The sequence below is a fragment of the Aulostomus chinensis genome, chromosome 9, assembly GCF_037954235.1.
Source record: "Aulostomus chinensis isolate RoL2024-O1b breed Wild chromosome 9, RoL_Achi_v1.0, whole genome shotgun sequence".
In the NCBI taxonomy this organism is placed as follows: Eukaryota; Metazoa; Chordata; class Actinopteri; order Syngnathiformes; family Aulostomidae; genus Aulostomus; species Aulostomus chinensis.
Genome location: NC_141328.1, coordinates 29,171,109 through 29,192,753, shown reverse-complemented (window position 1 = coordinate 29,192,753; position 21,645 = coordinate 29,171,109). Strand labels below are relative to the sequence as shown.

The 21,645-nt window shown below is 47.1% G+C and overlaps 1 protein-coding gene across 4 annotated transcripts in view; it reads right to left on the bottom strand.

Moving 5' to 3' along the window:
* Positions 1–21,645, bottom strand: part of LOC147256709 (voltage-dependent calcium channel subunit alpha-2/delta-3-like) — a 103,163-nt gene that overhangs the window by 55,373 nt on the left and 26,145 nt on the right. For all 4 annotated transcript variants that reach the window (XM_086214930.1, XM_086214928.1, XM_086214929.1 and 1 more), the window contains 4 exons: positions 18,808–18,867; positions 7,195–7,357; positions 4,561–4,692; positions 3,273–3,484 (listed from right to left, as the gene is read on the bottom strand). In XM_086214930.1, the coding sequence (XP_086071056.1) occupies positions 3,273–3,484; positions 4,561–4,692; positions 7,195–7,357; positions 18,808–18,867 (567 nt within the window). The remainder of the gene's footprint in view (positions 1–3,272; positions 3,485–4,560; positions 4,693–7,194; positions 7,358–18,807; positions 18,868–21,645) is intronic.

Below are 21,645 nucleotides of genomic sequence, written 5' to 3'. Positions count from 1 at the left end.
CCATTATTTCTACAAAAGATGAACACAGAGAAATTTAAAATGATTTTTCAGTTTGGAAGGATTTGGCTAAACCCATTAAGACTGCAGTTCGTGAGATCAGTAACCGTGCTTGGGGAGTGGTCCCAGACCAGCTCTCCCATGCCGTCTGGGTCTGTTTCCAAGCAACCGGCGTGCTGCTCAGTAGCAGTTAGAGCACCATCCAGAGTGGCTGCAGACGTGGACAGAACTGCAGGCAACATGACAGGAAGAGGACTGAGTTGAACTTCAGCAGAAATCTGACGCTTACGCCACATCTGGGCCCAAGAGCTGACATTTTCCAATGCTACATTTTTGATCAATCAGAAAGGCTTCAGTGAGCACACGCCCCCTGGTGTTGTCATTTGGTCCGTCTGTGCACTGTGAAACTGAACAGGACTAAATAGAAGACAAGCAAAATGTATCAATTTCAAGTAAATGTAGCATCTGGGGCGCCTCGTGGAACCGTTGCCTTATCGTGGGGGAGGAGTTTGAGTGCCCTAAGGACCCTAGGAGCTATGCTGTCAGGGTCATTTTGCCCCTGGTAGGCAAAGGGCCTACCAGGGGCCCTTTGTCTGGCCCTAGGCAAAGGGCCAGACAAAGAACAGTTCAAAAAGACCCTTCTTGGGAAGAAAAACATAAACAAAGAGATCATGTACCCAACCCGGGGGGTTAATGGGGCCCCACCCTAGAGCCAGGCCCAGGTTAGGGGCCGGTGGGCGAGCGTCTAGTGGCTGGGCCTTCACCCATGGGGTCTGGCCGCGCCCAGCCAGAAAAGGTTACATGGACTCGTCCCCCTGTGGGCCCACCACCTGAAGGAGGAACTGGAAGGGTCCAGTGCAATGTGGATCGGGCAGCAGACCAAGGCGGGGGCCTTGGCAGCCTGGCTTTTGGGATGTCACCTCTCTGGCGTCCAATCTCAGGGGCAGAAGTCACTGAGGCAGTGAAACAACTCTGCGGTGGCCCCGGGGACGGATGAGATCCGCCCTGTTTATCTCGAGGCTCTGGATGTTGTAGGGCTGTCTTGGTTGACACGTCGATGAAACATTGCATGGACATTGGGGGCGGTGCCTTTGGAGTTAAAGACCGGGATGGTGGTCCCCATCTTTAAGAAAGGGGACCAGAGGGTGTGTTCCAACTATGGGGGGATCACACTCCTCAGCCTCCCTGGAAAGGTGTACGCCAGGGTACTGGAGAGGAGGAGCAATGTGGTTTTCGTCCCAGCCATGGAACCGTGGATCAGCTCTTTACCCTCGCTAGGGTGCTGGAGGGGGCATGGGAGTTTGCTCAACCAGTCCACATGTGTTTTGTGGATTTGGAGAAGGCTTATGACCATGGGGGGTTCACCAGTAGTATGGGGTGGACGGCCCGATACAAAGGGGCATTCAGTCTCTCTTCCAGAGGAGTGAGAGTCTGGTTGGCGTTGCCAGCAATAAGTCAGACTTGTTCCCAGTGAGGCTTGGACTCCGCCAAGGCTGCCCTTTGTCACTGGTTCTGTTCATAACTTTTATGGACAGAATTTCTAGGCGCAGCCGGGTGGTGGAGGGGGTCGAGTTTGGTGGCAGGAGGATGTTGTCTCTTCTTTTTGCTGACGATGTGGTCCTCTTAGCTCCATCAAGCCATGACCTCCAGCTCTTGCTGGTACAGTTCACAGCTGAAAGTGAAGCAGCTTGGATGAGAGACAGCACTTCCAAGTCTGTGGCCATGGTCCTCAGCCGGAAAAGGGTGGCCTGCTCTGGGTAATGACCGAAAGAACAAGATTGTGAATACAAGCGGCTGAAATGAGTTTCCTCCTCAGGGTGGCTGGGCTCTCCCTTACAGACAGGGTGAGAAGCTCAGTCATTCAGGAGGGACTCAGAGTAGAGCTGCTGCTCCTCCATGTAGAGGAGTCAGTGGAGGTGGTTCAGGCATCTGGTGAGGCACACCTCACACCTCCCTCTGGAGGTTTTTCGGGCATGTCCAACTGGAAGGAGGCCTTGAGGCCGACCCAAGACCCGCTGGAGGTATTATCTCTCGGCTGGCCTGGAAACGCCTCAGGAGTCCCCTGGAAGAGCTGGTGAAAGTGGCTGGGAAAGGACTGTCTGGGCTTCCTTCCTGAGCCTGCTGTCCACAGTACCCAAACCCTGATAAGTGGAGGACAATGACGATGAAGCTGAAGTAGCATCTTGGGCTTGTTCAATCTTTGGTAGCCGCAGTAACAGCAGCATAGGGGACAGTAACCAATTTCTGGAGCACTTTTATCTTCTGTCTTTCTTTTTCAAGCTCAGTGGTGACTGAACAATGTTGGAGCATCCCTGTTGGATCAGAGATGTCTGAATTTGTGTCTGCAGCAGAGGAGGCAAACTCTCATTCCTCCATGTAGTAGTAGACAGCCGAGCTCCGACCCCTCGCTTCAAGTGTGTCTGAGGTTGGAGGCATTACAAGCCATCAGTGCCAATCACATCCAAGCCAAAAAATACTCATCTCCACTGCAGAGTCATGTGACCCAGGACCTAAGATCAAGTAAAGCTGTGCCCATTTCAACATAACCCAGCAGGTGTAAGTGTGTGTGTTTGAGTGTGTGTGAGCATGATGTTTGTATGCTGGCATCTTGTTTTTGGGGGGTTTGGGGATGAAAAGTTTGGGAGCTCCTGCTTGACGGGAGAACTTATATAAATCTGGAAGGAAACAGAGTAAGAAGCAAAACAATAGAAAGAAGAAAGAAGAGACTATTGACTCATCCTGTTGGGCGAAACAATGTGTTTCTGCCTGATTTTCTCAATCCTCTTTTTCTCTATTTTTCTAAAGAATAATTTTCAAAATAACACGATTAGGATATCAAGTGATAATGAAGACTTTGTTCTGTGGAGAAAGAGAATGCAGGCTGGCAAATTGACTAACTAGGTTTTGATGTGAAATAGCATCAGACACAGATATGTGCATGGTCCCCCACCCCCCTACACACACACACACACACACACGCACACACAAGCATACGCGTGCTCAGAGTTTCATCAGACTCAGATGTGATAACAATGGTTTGGGTGCCTGAGGCTGGTTCCAATCACAACTGTCTCTTTGCAGTTCAAATCTTCATTCAGCTGACTGCTAATTGGTTGTGAGCGTGACAGGAGAGAAAGCGGATTTGTTCCAGCATCCTCTGATCTTCAGAGGATGTGGGCCTGTGTGTTCGCGTGTGTCTATCTGAGTCTAAAAACATCGAGGTGAAGCAGTTTATGTAAACCTTCAGCGTTTTGTGCAAATAGGTGTGAACGCACAGCGATGATGTTGAAGAAATCATCGTCTCCAAGAGTGTCCAGTATGGAGGACACAGTCTGCCTGGCGATGGTCAGCCTGAGGCCTTTCATGCTGCCACTGACGTCAACGAGGATCACCACATCCTTCGGGGAGGTAGCAGCCTGGATGTACCACTTCCTGTTCCGGCAGTCGAAGGCTATGACCCCGTGTTCATCTGGCTTCCATTTGATCCCTGAAACACACTCAGCACTAGAAGAGGTGCACTGAAACGAACTAAAACTAAAATAGACAATCTGTTGTTACAGGGAAAGGCACCAGGAAATCTACTGTTCCAAAAGTGTGTGTGTGTGTGTGTGTGTGTGTGTGTGTGTGTGTGTGTGTGTGTGTGTAGGTGTGTGTGTGTGTGTGTGTGTGTGTAGGTGTGTGTGTGTGTGTGTAGGTGTGTGTGTGTGTGTGAGAGAGAGAGAGTACATTTTCCTGAAATTTAGGAAAATTAACACTCAGTTGATGAGAAGATGATGATGTCTCTGCCTCACGTGGTTTCAGACTGTCTGCTCAAACAAGTCAGCACGTATTATTATTGCTGTATTTATTGTCTTATTCATAATTATTTAGCAGGAGTGTCTTTATTGTTTTTGCTTTGAGGAAGTTTGACTGCGATCCCATTACAACGATGAGGAATGGAGCTTAATTTTAGATCTCCAAGGATTCTAAATTACATTAAAAAATTCAACAGCAAGAAATACCTCCTTTATTCCCCTTATGCTGAATTATTCACAGAACTCACTTTTGTTTTCATAGGAACTTTTTGGTAGACAGAAAAAGATTAATTTCATAAACCAAAAGAGAATGCCCTGAGATAGCCAGAGAGGCGCAGCCGATTGAGCCTCTCAGCAGAGGCAGAAAGCGAACCAGCAGTTCAGAGGTCAGAAGATTGAATTAAACAAGGAAAAACAGCCTTTCCACTAGTTTTCTCAATACCATCCCATAGACCATTTTCATGATGTAACTTCAGTGTATATTCATTCAACTTCACAAGAAAATGCACCTTTTTATCCATCTTCCCTCTCTCACCATTACCCCTCCCTTTCTACCCCCTCCCCCCACCACTACCACCACCACCACCACCACCACCGGCCCCCAGTGACTAGCTGTCAGTCAGCGAACACAGACACACACACCCATCGTTGTGCTTAAGGGAGAAAGTGACTTCATTAAAAACAAACACCTACACACACACACACACACACACACACACACACACACACACACACACACACACACACACACACACACACACACACTAACCTGGGTACTGCCGGAAAAAGCCTTTGGCACTGCCGAAGTACTGCCAAATGAGTGACGGGTCTCTCTCAAAGTTATCCACGAACACTTTATTCAGGGCCTCAGACCAGAAGACGCCGTTGACAATTGCTGAGTCTGAGATTCAAAGGAGATAAAACGGAGGGATGGTGATGGAGAGGAGAAGGCGCATTTGAGTAAAAAGGTTAACATTGTTTCACTCTCAAGGAGGTTGAAAGATGTATTCTCTGGTGCCGACGCATCCACTCATATCACATCATAAAGTCTTCCATAGATCCCTATCAAGAGCCTCAGTTACACACAGAACATTTAGACAGAGTCAAAGATGGGAGAAGAGAAAAAGAAGATAAACACAGGAGAGACTAATGTGTTCTCCAATGTTGCAAAGTGAGTGTGTGTCTGGAAATAAACCCATGGATGACGGTCGATGACTGCTGCAGGGATGGTGTAGCAAAGCTAACACTGAAACAGCACAATTAACTCATTTAGCTGCTTGCTAGCTCATTCAGCTGCTTTAAGTATTTAAACATTTGACGTTTGCAGGCTGAGAATTCAAGACCATCGCTCCCTCACGAACTTGCTTGTTGAGAGGGTAACACTGAAAATGTAATGTAGACAGACACAATTGGAAAATTCTAATCGAAGATTCTGAAAAGCCTCACAGACCTTTAGACAAGCAGGGAAGCAGATGAAAAGTGAGGCGAAACATTACAGTCAGAAAAGAAGAGCAGAGAACAGATTTTCCGTCATCTCCACTGGCAACACCGTGCTGCTGTCAAGCGTCATGCCAATGAGCCATGATTGAATTAGCCTTTTTTGGAAGCTAGCACCCCCACCACCACCACCCAACAGTAAACACCCCTCCATCTCTATAGAGGGGCGACAAGCCTGGATGAGATCCAGGATCCATTTACACAAGGACACAGCGGCTGCTGCTGTGTAAGAGTCGGTTCCATCTGAACTCGCTATGATTAGAAATTTTAACGGCGTGTCCTCCTCATCCAAGTTGCACTCCAGCTCCCATAATTGATATATTTACACATACACAGGTAGTTAGGGTCAACCTTGGATTAGTAGTAGAACTGTGTGGTTCCCCAGCGCCAGAGAAGGGAGGAGGGAGGCCCATGAAGAATGCCTGTTCCTGTCACGAAGGTGACAGTTGTGTTTTGGCTGTTTGGAAGATCTATGGTGGATGAGGCTTGTTGCTCCTGCTGTTAATTCAGCTCTCCGCTATCATGGACTTCACCTCTAATTCATGACTGCTGCCACCACAACATTGATAAAATGCCCAGGCACCAGTCAGCTGCTCGCCAGCATGAAGAACGGATTCAGAAGGCGGCCATTTGTCACCATGTGTGAGGATGCGTTCAGGAATATCGACAAAATCAGACAAAGAACTAGCGTTGTGTCTTGAAGGCAGCCTCTTCCTCCACTGTGAGGGTCCCACCAGAGTGTCTGACCCTTTTGGTCTCATATGGCCCATAAGCAGGTTTCCCTTGTGCCTCCCTTACAGTTCACGTTGGGTTGAGGACGTAAAGGTTAGAGTTCAGGAGTGACCGTCAGTTTCGCCTCGGTCCAACAGGACTCTCCTCTTCTCTGATAGAATCCTATTGGATTCTCACACAATTCTTAAAAACTGGTCACAATATGGCCGAGAGCTTGATCAAATGTAGGTCATCGTTGTAAACTGATGTTTCTATCCTTCCTCTGTCTTCCTGGATCATCTTCTTGCCTGCACCTGTACAGTCACGACACACCTGCTAATTTTCAGTCAACTGCTAACTTAAAGGTTTTATGATGAAAATTTGAAAAGTTCAAGATAAAAAAACTCATCCAGTAGCCTGCTGCTGCATCTGTAGATGAGCAACCTTTCCCAAGTCAATTCCAATAGAACAGTTTAAGGAAAAACATGTTCAGATGTTGTAACAATCATTCTTTGACGCTCCTCTCCCCTGAAGCCAAGCCTCGCAGTCTCTTTCAGCAGAACAACGAGACTTTGCCCACCAACAAGCTCCCTGCAGTCCTGTACATCCACGTTATCGCTACCAGTGAACAAAGCCTGCTGATTTAAACTCTCTCTCTCTCTGTGACTCTGCTCATTTGACTGTGAATTAAATCAAAATTACTCTTCCTCTCATTGTATTAGCCTGCCAGCCTCACCGTCCTTGCACTTACATTCAATTTCTTTCATTTCATTCACTCTCTTTCTGTCACTCTCACTTACTTTTTTTTTTAACCACCTAGATATAATTAATCTGTTGCTCGGCCCTTCCATCAGTCGGACTTAACCTACTTTCTGTCTCATTTACAACCCCAGCCCCCCACCCCCATAGAATCTCTTGCCTGTGGTAGCTGGGCTAAGCTCACATGACATTCACTCAGTCCACCGAGCGCCACGAGGCCTGACTTCCCTGGTCAGCCTTGAGTGGATGGTAAATAGCAGAATGTTGGATTATTTAACTGCTAATTCCATCGGTGTGTCACACGCGACTGACACAAGTGCATCACTGCACAACATTTCTGCAGGTGTTCAGACTGGTGATCCAGCCATTCAGCACCCTTCCCACCCAGCCTGCATCCTCACCTCGCCAACACACCTGTACCTGTGTTGTCACACACCTTTGTTGTACATGTTGGTGGGCACCTGGACCACGCTGAGGCTCAGGTTGACTGACAGGTTGTTGAAGTGGTCGTTGGGTTGCAGGATGAATTCTCCTCCCAGCTCCATGCTGTTCCCTTCCTCATCCACCTCGTTGATCAGCACTGCATTGAAGTATTCGTACTGGAGACAGGAAGAGCGAGAATGAAATGTTTACTGAGAATAATGTTTCTCATCTTCAATATGGCTGACCTCTTGGACCATGTTATCAATGTACCGGATGCCCGGGTCACCCAAGTGCTGAGTCAGAGAGTCATTTGTGTACCGAGGTAACCCGAGTCCCCAGGTCGTCCCAGACACGCATGATGTTACAGTGGAAAGCTGCTGACTAGACAAATCCCTCGTCAGCCGCTGCACACTCCCTTCCTAGCTCAATGCTGCATGTGGTACTCTGTCTCTGCTGTATTTTTAGTACTGCGCATACTGGGGAGACTATTAATAAATCATAGAGTTAGATAAATATAGAGCACATGGCTCCCTGCATCCCCTCTGAAGTCTATGATACCACAAAGGGACACTGCAAAGGAAGATGCAGAGGGAAGACAACAAACGGATGAGGATGCGCGAGCCAGGTAGAGGAAAAAGTGACGCTTTACCACTGAAGTTAATAAATAACAGCAATGTCCATAATGTGAGCTGAAACTGCAACTGCACTTCATTTTCGTCTTTTGTGTTACAATAAGAAACTGGTCTGAAAGCATTAAAGAATCATGAGTGCAGTGAGGTCCTAACAACGATAAAACTGTGCTCAAATCACAAGTCAAGTCTGTGTTGCAAACGCTGAGTGCTGCGAGTGCTGCCCAGACCTCATTCACACCCAATCTCGCTGAGACGGCGTCTGACATCTGGAGCCGCTCTCTGCGTACCTCACTGCAGTTTGCTGGGAACCTCAATACTTTACAAACAATTCCTGATAAAATGTTTAACAGAGATGATGGATAATAATCTTTATTGCCTACCTCAATAAAACTATCGTTATCTGTTCTTACGGTCAATATCATGCAGTGGCTGCATCTCTCCAGCAGGTGACTGCTGGAGATTACATGGATTGAGGCCACATTGATTTCTCTTGTAATGAGCGAGGAGACTGGCGTGTGGAGAGGCCTTCTGAGGAGAGCTGCTCGGCGTGCTCAGACTCTCTCAACATTGAGCTCTGGCTGACAGGACTACAGTCCAGTGAAATAGTGGATCTGTGCAGGGATAACAGTCGCCATACTTCATCTGTTCAGTATTCACATCAGTAGTTTTGTTCCTCCGCCCGCCCAGAGAAAAACTCACTTGACCACCCTCTTGATTCTTGCACCAGTGACCTTCATTTGGGCTAAACCCTTCCAGCTCCTCCTGAGGAACAGCATCATCCCCCTGGCCCCGGTGTGAAACAAAGATAAAGCCATCACTTCGGCTGGCAGACGCAGTGCCTATCGGTGTAATTAATCAGCCCTGATGAGGCTTATTAGCTGTTTATCAAGGAGACAACTACCATTCCAAGGTGAGGGAGCACAGTTTTATGTGCTTCTTTCCACCTCTGTGAAGGCACATTTTCAACGTGGTTCTAAGAACAATCCTATTAGTCTTGCTTTGTTCACTTGTCACTCCTTCTGGGTAGTAATCAATCAATAAAAAGACAGGGCCCAGACCAGCTGTGAGATCCAGTGTATCGTCCGTATTCTTCAACTCAATATACTCAGCATGCCACACACTTTTGGCTCTTGACTCACCATTTGTAAAAACCTAAATTTATATTGACCTTTTAACTTACACTTTTCAGTGCAACAGGAGGAACAGAATGCAAACAAGGCAATGGCAGTCGGGGGGTGTTGGTGGGCGTGACTGAGGCTGAGGCAGGCTCACAGCAGGGTGGGGATCGGACGGCGTGCTGTAACCGTTCAGCCGCCAAAGCACAAGCAACGAGTCCCTTCATCCATGCTATTCACCTCTGGAGTAGCTGAAGAAAAACTGGGAGCAGAAGTCAGGTCAAGCGGCCCGCGACTGTTGGACTCTGTGGACCAGGGAGGGCGTCCATGCAGAGCCAATCAGAAACAGTCTATAACGCGAACAACTCGAACATACATGAGAATCAGGTGGCGCGGGGACGGTTGTGTGGGTTTGAATGGGTTTTCACTTAAATATCTAAAATGCAGTTGTTCATGCTAGCTTAAGTATCATAAAGTTTGGCTTATATGAAATGAAATAGAGCTGTTAATACAGCATGGATTCATTTCAAAGCATTCATGTGCTGTAAAGATGGCGGTGCTAACAAGCAGCTAGAGAAGACAGCAAATGTCATCACTGCGAAGGGAGGAGACGCCAAGCTAATTGTGCAGTAGCTGGTGCATAAGGACTTCATTTACACTCGGACAACCTGCACCTGTCAGCCTCACAAACTTGCTGCACCACAGAGCTGGTTTTCTCCAATAATTGAAAATCCGGTGTGAAATTCTCATTGGCTGCTGGTCGACAGAAACTACGGCGATGCTAACTTCCATGTTGGCCTACAAAAATACCTCATCTTTGTAGCACTAAACTCTAACAGCCAGCTGGTCTGGCTGGATGAGCTCCTCTACAAATGGAGGTCATCCACGTAGGCCTCGATGATGAAACAGGCCACAGTTACACTGTGGTGCTGTTGCATGAATTCTGGTGTGGTAACAGGATGACCTTCAGGCGATGGCCCAGACAGAGAATCGCTAGCATGTCCTCCTCGCCCGTCTCCTGCTTCCTCTGTAACTGACCTCTCTGCCTCTTGCAATTACATCTTTATTCCCAGCCAAAGAGTGGCGTGCTGTAGTGGCGTGCTGTCCAGAGGTATGGGTTAATTAAACCTGCTTATCAGCTTTATTAAAAAAAGCACTAAATCTCATTACAACTCAATACAAAACACGCATGTAAACAGAATGTTAATCATGCAAATTCTATGGGATCATAATGTTCCCTCCAGCTGAGGAGTGCTCTTTAGCGCTCCCATCGTTACCTGCCTGACTGCTCAATTATTTCTACCATTTATTCTTTACAACTTTTGGGCTGATTTCAGCGAACCCACACAACAAGCACAAATTTCCTCCTGTAAATGGAGGTTAGACGGTGGCTGGAGTGGCCTGAGCAGGACATTCATTGATGACATGAGACGGAAGTGCTGGCAGAGTCTAAAAGGCCTCCGGGATTTGTTGCTTGGAGACTTTGAGACTGCACATCTACACATCTCACAGGACATTTGGGTTTGTGGACTGACAAGATTTGTGTTTGGGCGGATAAAACATTTTTTTCCATGAAATACAAATGAAAAATACCAAATGAGACACACACAGTACAACTCAATTGTTAATGGTTTAAACCCAAATTTGGGGTACTTGGAAACACACCTGGTACCAGCTGCCTGTCGCTGTACCAGACCAGGTCCCACTGCGTCTCCACCCTGTTCCCGTTCTGTCTTGCTGGTACCTGTTCTGTCACCCCCCCCCCCCCCCGCTCCCTCAGCCCACAAACCTTCCTCCTCTAGCTCAGCCGCTTTCCTTCACCCATTGTTCCCCGGCTGTGTGAAGTCCTCATCAAGCCCGCTGCCATCCTCTGGTGCCTGTGCACAGCCTCCCTGGCAGGCTGCTATCAGCTCTATCTGGGAGCTGCTGCTGCTGCTGCTGCTGCTGCTGCTGCTGCTGCCAGGTCGCCTCTGTCTGCTCCTCTTTTCTATCCCTTTGTTTCTCTCATTTTGGTGGCTCTGCTCCATCTTTCATCTCTGCCTGTGCGAGCAGAGATAGATGTGGAATAAGAAAATGAGATAAACCTCAATCCCTAAATAAAACTAATTTCAAACATCTGTAGCCCATTTTCTACAGAGACAGTCGGGGGGAAAAAACACATGCTAACACTTATGTTGGGCTGGAAAACACGCAGAGACAAGGACACACAAACTCACACAACTTGTGCATAGCAGGACTAGAACTCCAAATGGCGCTGGCTGTTAAAAGTATAGAGACTGTAGAGCGAAATGAAACACGTGTAACAAACATTGGTTAATGAGTGTGCTAATAGACTTATTTAAATTCACAGCATTGTGGGCTTTAATTTTGATGAAAATTGCACCCATCAACTTCTGAGTTTCAACAGTGTGGGAGTGAGAGTGGGTGTGTGAATGGAGGCAGGGCAAACCACAGTGTGTGTCAGTGCGTCAGTTCTGAGCACCGTTTGAGGCTGCGCGCATGTGTGTGTGTTTGTGTGTGTGTGCGTGTGTGTGTGTGTGGTAAGTCAATTATGCCATTCCAGCATTAGTGCCCAGTGCCACTAATGCAGTCCCTGATCATGGTGTTAACAACCTGATCTTTAACACCACACTGCATTACGCTGAAAGATCACACATGTACCATCAACGCCCACGGCTGCGAGACGGAGGAGGGAGGATGAGGGTGAGGATGAAGAAGGAGGTGGAAGTCATTACAAAACTAAAAAAGCAGAAGGATGGGAGGCTACAATGAAGTTTATATGTTAACAATTGACAATAAAATAGAGATGCAGTATTAACAAATGTGTTTTATCACTATAACACAAAGGGGTGTCCTAAGAACGCATCCTTAAATAGTGTTTTGTCCATCAAGACTGCCTCAACACTCTGTCTCCTCCTGGAGGTCCTCTGGCACCAAGGTCCCAGTCTGGATCCATCACACACGTTTTGTACTCCACCTGGATCAGAATTTTTTGTCCCTCACTGAGTTTTATTCAGTGCTCCCAGGACCTTGTTCAGACTATGCACAAATGTCACCTTACAATGAATGTGTTTTATTGTAGTCTTTGCTTTTGTGAAGCTCCATGACAGATCTATGACTGCTCAACCTCCACCCAGTAAAATATAATAGAATAAATATCAAAATAAAATGAACAGATGGGTTGAGCGGTCGGAGAAGTTCATTTGTAAAGATCAGGTTTTCTTTCGTGATGTGGGGAATAAATCCCCCTGTATAAAGGCAGCAGATAAAGGAACAGCTTAATTACAATGAGTATCTTTTCTTATTTCTTATGGTAATTTCGCTGTGCGGAACTGCATGCTACTGGTTAACACAGAGCCGTCAGAGTCTGGTGGGAGTGACGTTCAAGCAGGGAGGTATGACCATGAAGCACACACTCAAATCCTGTGATTTCTCTGCAATCACGGAGTTGAGTGGCTGTCGGCTGTCGCTGGCGCACAATCTTAGGTAATAATGACAGTAACTCATTTACTGTATGTCTCTGTTTAAGCACTGGCGTGAGGTCGAGAAATTACAGCCCGGATGTGAGGGACAAAATCGGGGTTTTCAGTGACAGGGAATGTGAAAGCAGCAAGCATACAGAGTGTGTCACTGTTGACCGTGCTAAATAAACCTGCAAGAAGAACAACAGTGAGTCAACAGCCGTGAGGGGAGGAAGATCAGCAACAGAGGCGACACCGCGTGGAAAGCAGGCGGCTGACCGTGACGCTCCACCCTCTGGTGTTCCCTTTTAACTCTCATCTCCTCTCTTCCTTGGCACCCCCCCCCCCACGTCCCCTACTCTTACGCTTCATGGTTGGTGGAGGGGAAGATACCACTCTCAGAGTGTGGAAATGTGACTGGGAAACAGCCAGGGGCATGAATACAGGTAATCAGCCAGTAAACAAGGCTGCAGATTGAGTAAATAACCTGGAGGAAAAGGCCATGTAGGGGTTCTTGCGCTTCAATCCTTCCTCGTGCATCTCTTACATTTCTGCCTGCAGCAGCGTAAAAGAGTCCAGTATGTTCACTTTAGTTGGTCAACCTGACTTTAAGACTTGGTGGGTGAATTTTTGGACCACTGAAAGGTTCAGGCTAGTTTCCATTGATTTGTGTTCCGTGTATGAGAGGAACTGGAGAGCCTGATAGTTTGATGTCGCGATGCGATGCAGCTGAGGAGCAAGAGAGCACCTGGGAGACCTGCACTTTGGGTTCTGTTAGCAAGGTTCTCCCCCAGCTGCACCGGCTCTGTTGGCTCCATCAGCCACAGCTATGGTTCCATCCTGCAGGATGAACTGAACCACTTTGAGGGTGACGATGTCATTTCAAACACCTGAAGACCTGGTAGTCACACAATGGGAACCAGGATAGACCTGGTGAGAAAAGATACACTGTGCTCACGACTGGGTTTGGAGAGGGTTGGAGGATAGACCTGGTGAGAAAAGATACACTGTGCTCACGACTGGGTTTGAGAGGGTTGGAGAGAGAGAGAGGAGAGAGAGAGAGAGAGAGAGAGAGAGAGAGAGAGAGAGAGAGAGAGAGAGGAGAGAGAGGGAGAGAGGGAGAGAGAGAGAGAGAGGAAGAGAGAGAGAGGGAGAGAGGAGAGAGAGGAGAGAGAGAGGGAGAGAGAGAGAGAGGGAGAGAGAGAGAGAGGGAGAGAGAGAGAGAGAGGAGAGCGAGAGAGAGGGAGAGAGGAGAGAGAGAGAGAGAGGGAGAGAGAGAGAGAGAGGATGAGAGAGAGAGAGGGAGAGAGGAGAGAGATGAGAGAGAGAGGAGAGCGAGAGAGAGAGAGGAGAGAGGGAGGGAGAGAGAGAGGAGAGAGAGGAGAGGGAGGGAGAGAGAGAGAGAGAGAGGAGAGAGGAGAGAGAGAGAGAGAGAGGGAGGAGAGAGAGAGGAGAGAGAGAGAGGGAGAGAGAGAGGAGAGAGAGAGAGAGGAGAGAGAGGAGAGAGAGAGAGAGAGGAGGAGAGAGAGAGGAGAGAGAGAGAGGGAGGAGAGAGAGGAGAAGAGAGAGAGAGGAGAGATAGAGAGAGAGAGAGGAAGAGAGAGAGGAGAGAGGGAGAGAGAGGAGAGAGAGAGAGAGGAGAGAGAGAGGAGAGAGAGAGAGGAGAGAGAGAGAGAGGAGAGAGAGAGCACAGTTTCAGTGTGTAAAAACAACAACAGTAAAGGTGATTCTCAGTATTATTTTTACAGTAAAAGTTCAGAAAATATAGAATGATACTAAATGTTGGGGTTCAAACAAGAGTAACCTTGCTTTAGTCTACATCTCTAGCAAAGGAAATGAATAAAACATGTCATTACTCATGTCTGTGTGTTGTGAAGACGAGGCAGGTGAGTGGAGGCAGGTGAGTGGAGGCAGGTGAGTGGAGGCAGGTGAGTGGAGGCAGGTGAGTCAAGGTTTGTAATGTTTTATATTCAAACTCACATTTCTTTTCGCAGAGCCTCTGGTCCTGATTGTGTACTTTTGGGTGAAGTAAAAAAACAGCAATTGTTGCAAAAAGATGTCTGCAGAAATCTATACTTTTGAAAGATTGATTTTTATTTTTGTTTTGATCCTCATGTAGTCATTTTTCAGCGATAAAATGATACATGGGTCGGGACAGTGTATGGAATGATGTTCCTTTCTGATTGTTCCAAGGTTGAAAATGGAACAATTTCCCCCTGAAATCGCTCCCCAGCTTCAACTCTTTCTCTTGGAGGAGAATCGTTTTGGACCACCCTCTCTCTCCAAGTGCAGATAAGGCTGCCTTGAAACCATTTGTCTGCCACTGGCAGGCTGCTGAAACAAGTTCTGTACATGGACAACAGAGGAGCAGAGCAAATGTGTACGTACACCTGGGAGGAGACAATAAGCAGGTTCCAAGTGGCGAGTCTTGCTGGACTCGCACAGGGAGCAGCCAGAGTGACGGTGCTGGTGTCTCTCAGCAGCAGCTCTGTGGTAACGCCGATGATGGCGCCGGGCTTAGAGGCGCTCGGGTTTCTCTGCTGCCTGTATGGTCGTCCTTCAAGTTTCAACAAGGCTGAATTTACCGTAGGGGAATCAAGCAAGTCTGAGGTAAACATCAAGAATGTCAAGTCAATGAAACTGTGATGACAAAAGCTGCTTCCTGCCTCTGTCAATACGTCATGAGAGGCGGCGCTCCCTCCGAAGTCCAGGAGCTCTACCCCAGTCTGCTCATGAAGAGCTGCTTAAAACAGCAGAGAAATGGGGATGAAGGCATACAGAAGGCTAACGAGAAATCTGTACTGCAGTACTGTTACGTACTACTGATGCGACCGAGGTCCCTTCAGCTCCGCAACTGTAGTTTACATGAACAGGAGGTTTTCTTAACAGAATCAGAATGAAGTGAAAGCAGTCCCACATATTTCTAATAGGTGTCTCTGACCAGCTGCTGACCTGAAGAGCCACATTCACACACGTCTGTCGGTGAGTTCAATCGTGATGATCAAGTTGGATGTTGGCGCCACTGATTTGTGACATCACGGACTTCCATATGCTTCTCTTCTCCTCTTAACGTCACAAACAACCCAGCACTTGATGTCAACACTTGCACCTCTGGACCTTTGCTGGTCAGGTGCGTCCCGCGAGGTTCCCAGGTGTACGTGTTTTGACCTACTTTACAAAATCAAATCAATCAATCGCGTATCAAGAACAAAATGTAGGAAAAGGCAATGAGGGCGAGTCGAGCTGCACTCGGATACTCGTAATATCTGGTTAATACAAATACAAAGTCTGCTTCAGGTCCCAGACAAATCTCTCGCTAGTGGACGGAGAGCAAGTCTCTGAAATTATGAGTCACACTCACTTGAGTTCAATGATGATAAATGTTTGTTTTTTTTAGACCCCCATGTTTGAGAAGAAGGTGAATTGGAGGATACTTATCTCTCTCACACACACACACACACACACACACACACACACACCACACACACACACACACACACACACACACTGATCAAATCGTGTTCGACAGAACTGACTGAGGCCACCTCTCTGCACTCTACACTCATAACCCTGACAGGAGAGTCGGAGAACAAAAGGAGGATGAACGATTCGGCATTTGTCTGCCACTGCTCCCTCCAGACTGGGGCTACATTTTCAGTCAACATCAGGCTTTGCCATTGGCTGTTTGTCTCCAACCTCCAAGGAAGGATTTCATTGGCTGCAGAGGGCATGGGAGACTGCTCTCTGCTTTCCTATTTACAGTACATGAGCATTGCGGGTAAAAGAGCGAGGGAGGAAAATCACAGCAGATTACCGTGCCAATTTCACTTGGAAGCAGAAGAGCTCTGGAAAGGATAGATAAGGAAATTCCTATCAAACCGCTGCCAGCCAAATATGTATCCAATAGCCAAAAACACACAAACATTTTATAATAAACCCTGAATAGTGATGGAGGAGGTTTCACCCTACAGCGTGGATGTGTATTTTTAGCACAGCTGCTGATAATCACCATCTATTCACCACGTTCTGCAGTAAAAAGCAATATTAAAAATGCCACCATCAGAGCTGTGCAGACAAACACACGCACACCTGCACACCTGCAGCTGGAAGCTGAACACACACGCAGACGGCGCTAAAAAAATCAGCTATGAGCGGTTTGTAATAACAGCTGAAGAATACTTAAGCATTTCATTTCATGCTCAGTTAATGAAACGTTAATGAGTCTGACATTACCGAGTGAGTGAAAAGCTGCTTGACTAAGAACGAACACACATTCGTCAGATCCTCATCTGCACACTGACACAAATGCAGGTGCCAGACCAACACAAACTTGAATTGGGACTTGAACACCTCAGCACAGATTCAATTATCTGGACATTGGAGAAAAAAAAGGCATACAGTAGCCCACCAGGTACTGGCGGCTACGACCATCCCAGAACCGGGAGGGGACGACCGCCACGGCCAGAACATTCACTCGAATGTCCGTAAACTGCAAAATCAAGAAATCGATTGCTATAATAGTTCATGACACCAATTTACTCCACTAGCTTGAGTTGGTGGTGAAGCTTCTTCCTGCTTTGCATTTATAATTTCCCTCTCCTCCTCCACGTCGGTCTGCATCAGGTGACCTTGTGAGGCAGCAGGAAGTCCCATATTACAACGTCACGGGAGAAGCCACTCGTCATTTGATGCATCCTTTCCTGAACACAGAGCTCGGAGGAAGAACCTGGATTCCTAAATCTCTACTGGTAGAGATGCCAGCACCTGATACAAGCAGCTCAGGTTTATCGCTCACGCGCCGGGTCGGCATAAATGACAGGACCTGCTGATCTTTGAAACACGATGGGGTAGAGAAAGACGTTCTGGAGACATTATGGGCAGAGAATCAAGCAAGTGACCAAAGAGAGAAGCGAGGGAAGGGTCACGGCGTGAGGAGGACTCAGGGCAGGACGCCGTCAGCAGTTGAGCACACTGATTGATCCCTCTTAACGGCCCTGAGAGCAAACGCCACAGGGCTTTCACTGGTGCAACTTAAAAAGCTGACAGAGTAAACAGAGGCATGCACACACAAAGCGTACACTCCGGAGTTTATAAGTAGTTCAGCAGCAAATCCTCCCAAGTCGGCTTTAGCATCATATTTCCATTTAAAACTCAAGTTCCTGCTGTTGCCCCTCCTACTTTAATAAACTCTCTTCTGAGATGCGCGTGATATTCGTAAACTCAGGCAGACACAGCACAAGGGCACACAAACATTCCTCTAGTCTTCCCCCTCCGGCTGTCACACACACACACACACACACACACACACACACACACACACGCACACACACACACACGCACACACACACGCACACACACACACACACACACACACAACAAAGTTGCACTCTAAAAATTAAAGCTGCTCAAATGGATTTGAGGCAGAACCATGAGAGCAGAGGCTGCGTTTGCGGGTGTGTATATGTGTGTGTGTATGTGTGTGTGCGTGTGTGTGTTTGAGTAGGACTAGGACAAAGATATACTATTAATAATTCATGATTTATGGAAATTCTGGCATAAAAACACAAGTATTAATTCCTTCATTTCTGACAAAACAGATAAGTTGCTTCCCACATGCAATTCAATCTTCAGTAAATATTGTTCTATATCTGTAGGCGCAGTCATGACCCGAGCAGCAGATGTTGAGGTTCAGTTGAGACTGAAACATCAGTCCAGGGTTTCTCCTAAATATTAATTTCATCTGGGGAGTTAAAGGATTTTAAACCATATGAAAGACAACATGAGCGAAGAGACTACACAAATACAAGTCCAGAGTCCAAACACATTCTCCCACGGTCCGGTTGGCGAAATATTAATACGAGCGTGACAGGCATGTCTTTGCTTCAAGGGATAACTAGTGCAGCCATGACGTCTGCTCAAGGAGACTTGGACAACCTCTCAGCACTCATTTAGCGTTCAGAAATAAAAGTCAAACAATGTGTGTCGCCATGGTGAGCTGACGTGCAACCAGAGATCTACAGGGTGCTACATGTTAACACCTGAATGGACCTCTCAAACTGATACATGTTCCATATTTAGCTCCTTCTCTTCACTGATTTTCCATACATTTAAGGACACTACAAGACAAACGATTACATATTTTCATTAATGAGAGAAAATTAAATGTTGTGGATGCGTGTTTGTGTACAGCAGCTTGTGTGGGACGTGAACACGTGACCGTAACAGATGTGGAGGAAAGGCCTTCTCTCCCAGGCTAGAGACGCCTCCGTGCCGTTCATCCAATCACAGATCACGTGGAAGATCAATGATCTGAATGTTACTTTATGTGCTCAGAAGAGCAAAGAATCATCATGCGGACCGTAAGGAAGTTGGAGAGAATATAAGAAAATGTAGATTGAGAAGAAACATGAGCAGGAACCTGCAGGTTTGGATCTTCCTCGTGCTGGAGATGGGCCTCCTCCGCTGCCTCCACCAGTCTCTGCAGAGGGGGGTGGGGGTGGGGGGGGGTGGGGGAGAGAATCACAATAGCGTTAGTAGGACTGAATTGATTCAAGGGTCACACATGAATACACCGAAAAACATCCATAGAGGAAGTTGCTTTACAACTGGCTTCATAAGTACCTCTTAGCAGGAGCACACCAGTGAAACCCCTCAGGACACACACACACACACACACACACACACACACGCACACACACACACACACACACAGATAGAAGAGATAGAATGAGGCTATTTCCCTGAATGTTTCAGCAATAGAGGTAATGACTGCCTCGGGTTCTTTGGACACGACCCCAACAAACAACATCACTCAATACACGCATGCAGACACTCATCACTATTGCCATGTCGCTGTTGTTACATTTGAGAGTGTGTGTGTGTGTGTGTGTGTGTGTGTGTGTGTGTGTGTGTGTGTGTGTGTGTGTGTGTAATTTTATGAGGATATCTATGCGCCTCTTGGTCATTGTTGTACGCTCTCTGTTCTCTCTCTTATCTTTTAAAACATTTTTGGGTTGAGACAGTCGACCTGATGTCACCGCCGTCTTCCAGCGGTGACACAATCAGAGACGACCTATAGGAAGCCAAATAAAGACCGCGGCGTGCAACGGACAGCAGCACCGTCAGCGAGGACTCTGATGCATTCTGAACACTTTCAGCATATTGGACAGCTCAACATTGAGATTATCAAAACAGCTGCCTTAATTAAACGCTGACACCGGCACCTCCGCCGTGGTCAAGTGCGACGTGCTCATTGGGCGCTGTCAAAGCGAACAGGCAGAGCTGCCCTGGTGTCTTTGAGTTTGGTAATGCACTTCCATTTCACATTTCCATTCAAATGGCTTTACCTCTGAACTACTGCAATCACCTGTCTTATTTCAGCTGTGTGTGTGTGTGTGTGTGTGTGTGTGTGTGTGTGTGTGTGTGTGTGTGTGTGTGTGTGTGTGTGTGTGTGTGTGTGTGTGTGTGTGTGAGGGCGACACTATAATCTAGAGTCTGGCCAATCATTTCCTTCACCATAGCAACACACCTGTTCATTGCATAATGTTGCATGATTCAGTGCTGTATTCTAATTGATTAGTGTAGAAAATTCACTCTGCTTCCTGGTCTCTGATTGGCTGAGAGAGAAAAATGAATGACAGCGTCCTCTCCTGCCTGAAACTCTTCAGATCTTTGTAAGAATTAAGCAGAAAACCTTTAATTCAATGAGCGTCGAATGCATTCGGACATTGAGAGGCATCAGAGAACCTGAGGCAGGAGCATCTGCTCGGGGTCCACAACAAAAGCTCCTCTTGGAACAAGCAGAGATAAGAACGATGGAATGAGGGGAGGATGAGAGAGGAAAGTGAGAATAACATTCTCCAAAGGTCTGAACGCTGAGCCTCACACATCCAGCCAAATGTCAGACTCCGCCTATGAAGTCTGTGTTGATAGAAACACTCAGCATTTGCTTGTTTGTGTGCGTGTGTGTGCATGAGTTTGTGTGTGTGTGTGTGTGTGTGTGTGTGTGTGTGTGTGTGTGAATGTTTTTCTCAGTTGACACATGTTATGATATTAACCCTTTAACCTGTTCTCTCTGGCAAATGCTTTTGGAAATGCCAATCACTGAATGTGTGTGTGTGCATATATGTGTGTTTTAGTGCGTATGCATATGTGTGTTTGAGTGTGTGTGCATGCATGTGTGTTTGTTTGTGTTACCTTCTGATCCTCGTTCGCTATCACTTTATATCACTGAATATCTAAACACTTCTTTGGTTCTGTGGATCAGGAATTCTTGCACATGAATGAAACTTCCTGGCAGGAAGGCGGAGGGGTGCACTTCCCCTCCTTATCACAAGGGTGCAGCCTCAGGTGTTGCGTGCGTCTGATATTGAGGGTGTTGTCTGGTTTCATGTGCGTATTTCACAAATATTCAAATGAACCTGCCGTGTCAGGGCCTGGTCCTGCCAACGTGCATCATGCAGTTTTTAAAAGACAGAGAGAGCGAATGACTTTTCTGTCGTCGTGGCTCGTGTGTGGTGATGACAGCAGTAATTAAAGTGACACGTGAGAGGCAGGCCCTGTTGTCTCCCTGAAAACACACTCACACTCCAGGACTAACTTCCACATTCATGAGCCTTCACTGGGGCTGACAGGGTGAAGCCTGAACACACACAGCTAACAAGACCCGCGCTGCTAACTGGATTAGATTTGGTAAGGCTGGAGAAAGAGGCTGGCAATGGCTTCTGCTGGTCTCTGTCTTCACCACACAGGTTTGATTCCCACAAACCTGACTTGACTGCTCTGGGACAGGTGAAGCTCCATTTCATCTTCATTCCTTCAGAATCATTCGATGTTCTATTTTTCTCAAAATCGGGCTGCAGGAAACACTGACATGTGCTCCCAAGGTCATAACAGGAAGCAACACGCATCAAGAGATTTTACTGTGTCCTGAAAGAATAAAAATATGAAATGAAATGGACTGACAGTGACGTCAGCAGTGATCAAATATCTGACATGAGTCATGTGACACGGTAAAAATGGAGGCTTCAACCAATCCATTCCTGGTTCTGACCCAACTATCACATGTGGGCAACATTCTGGTCCAAACCCTCGTTCAACCTGAAGCAACGTCTCCCCCCTCATTTAAATACAGTCTCTGTCCCCGTTTCATCATCCCGCCTCCCTCCACCTGACACGTCTTCCTCTGACATTTGCACTCGTCTACCCTCTTTCAACATCTGACATCCTGTGATTATGATTTGCAAAGATTCAGCTT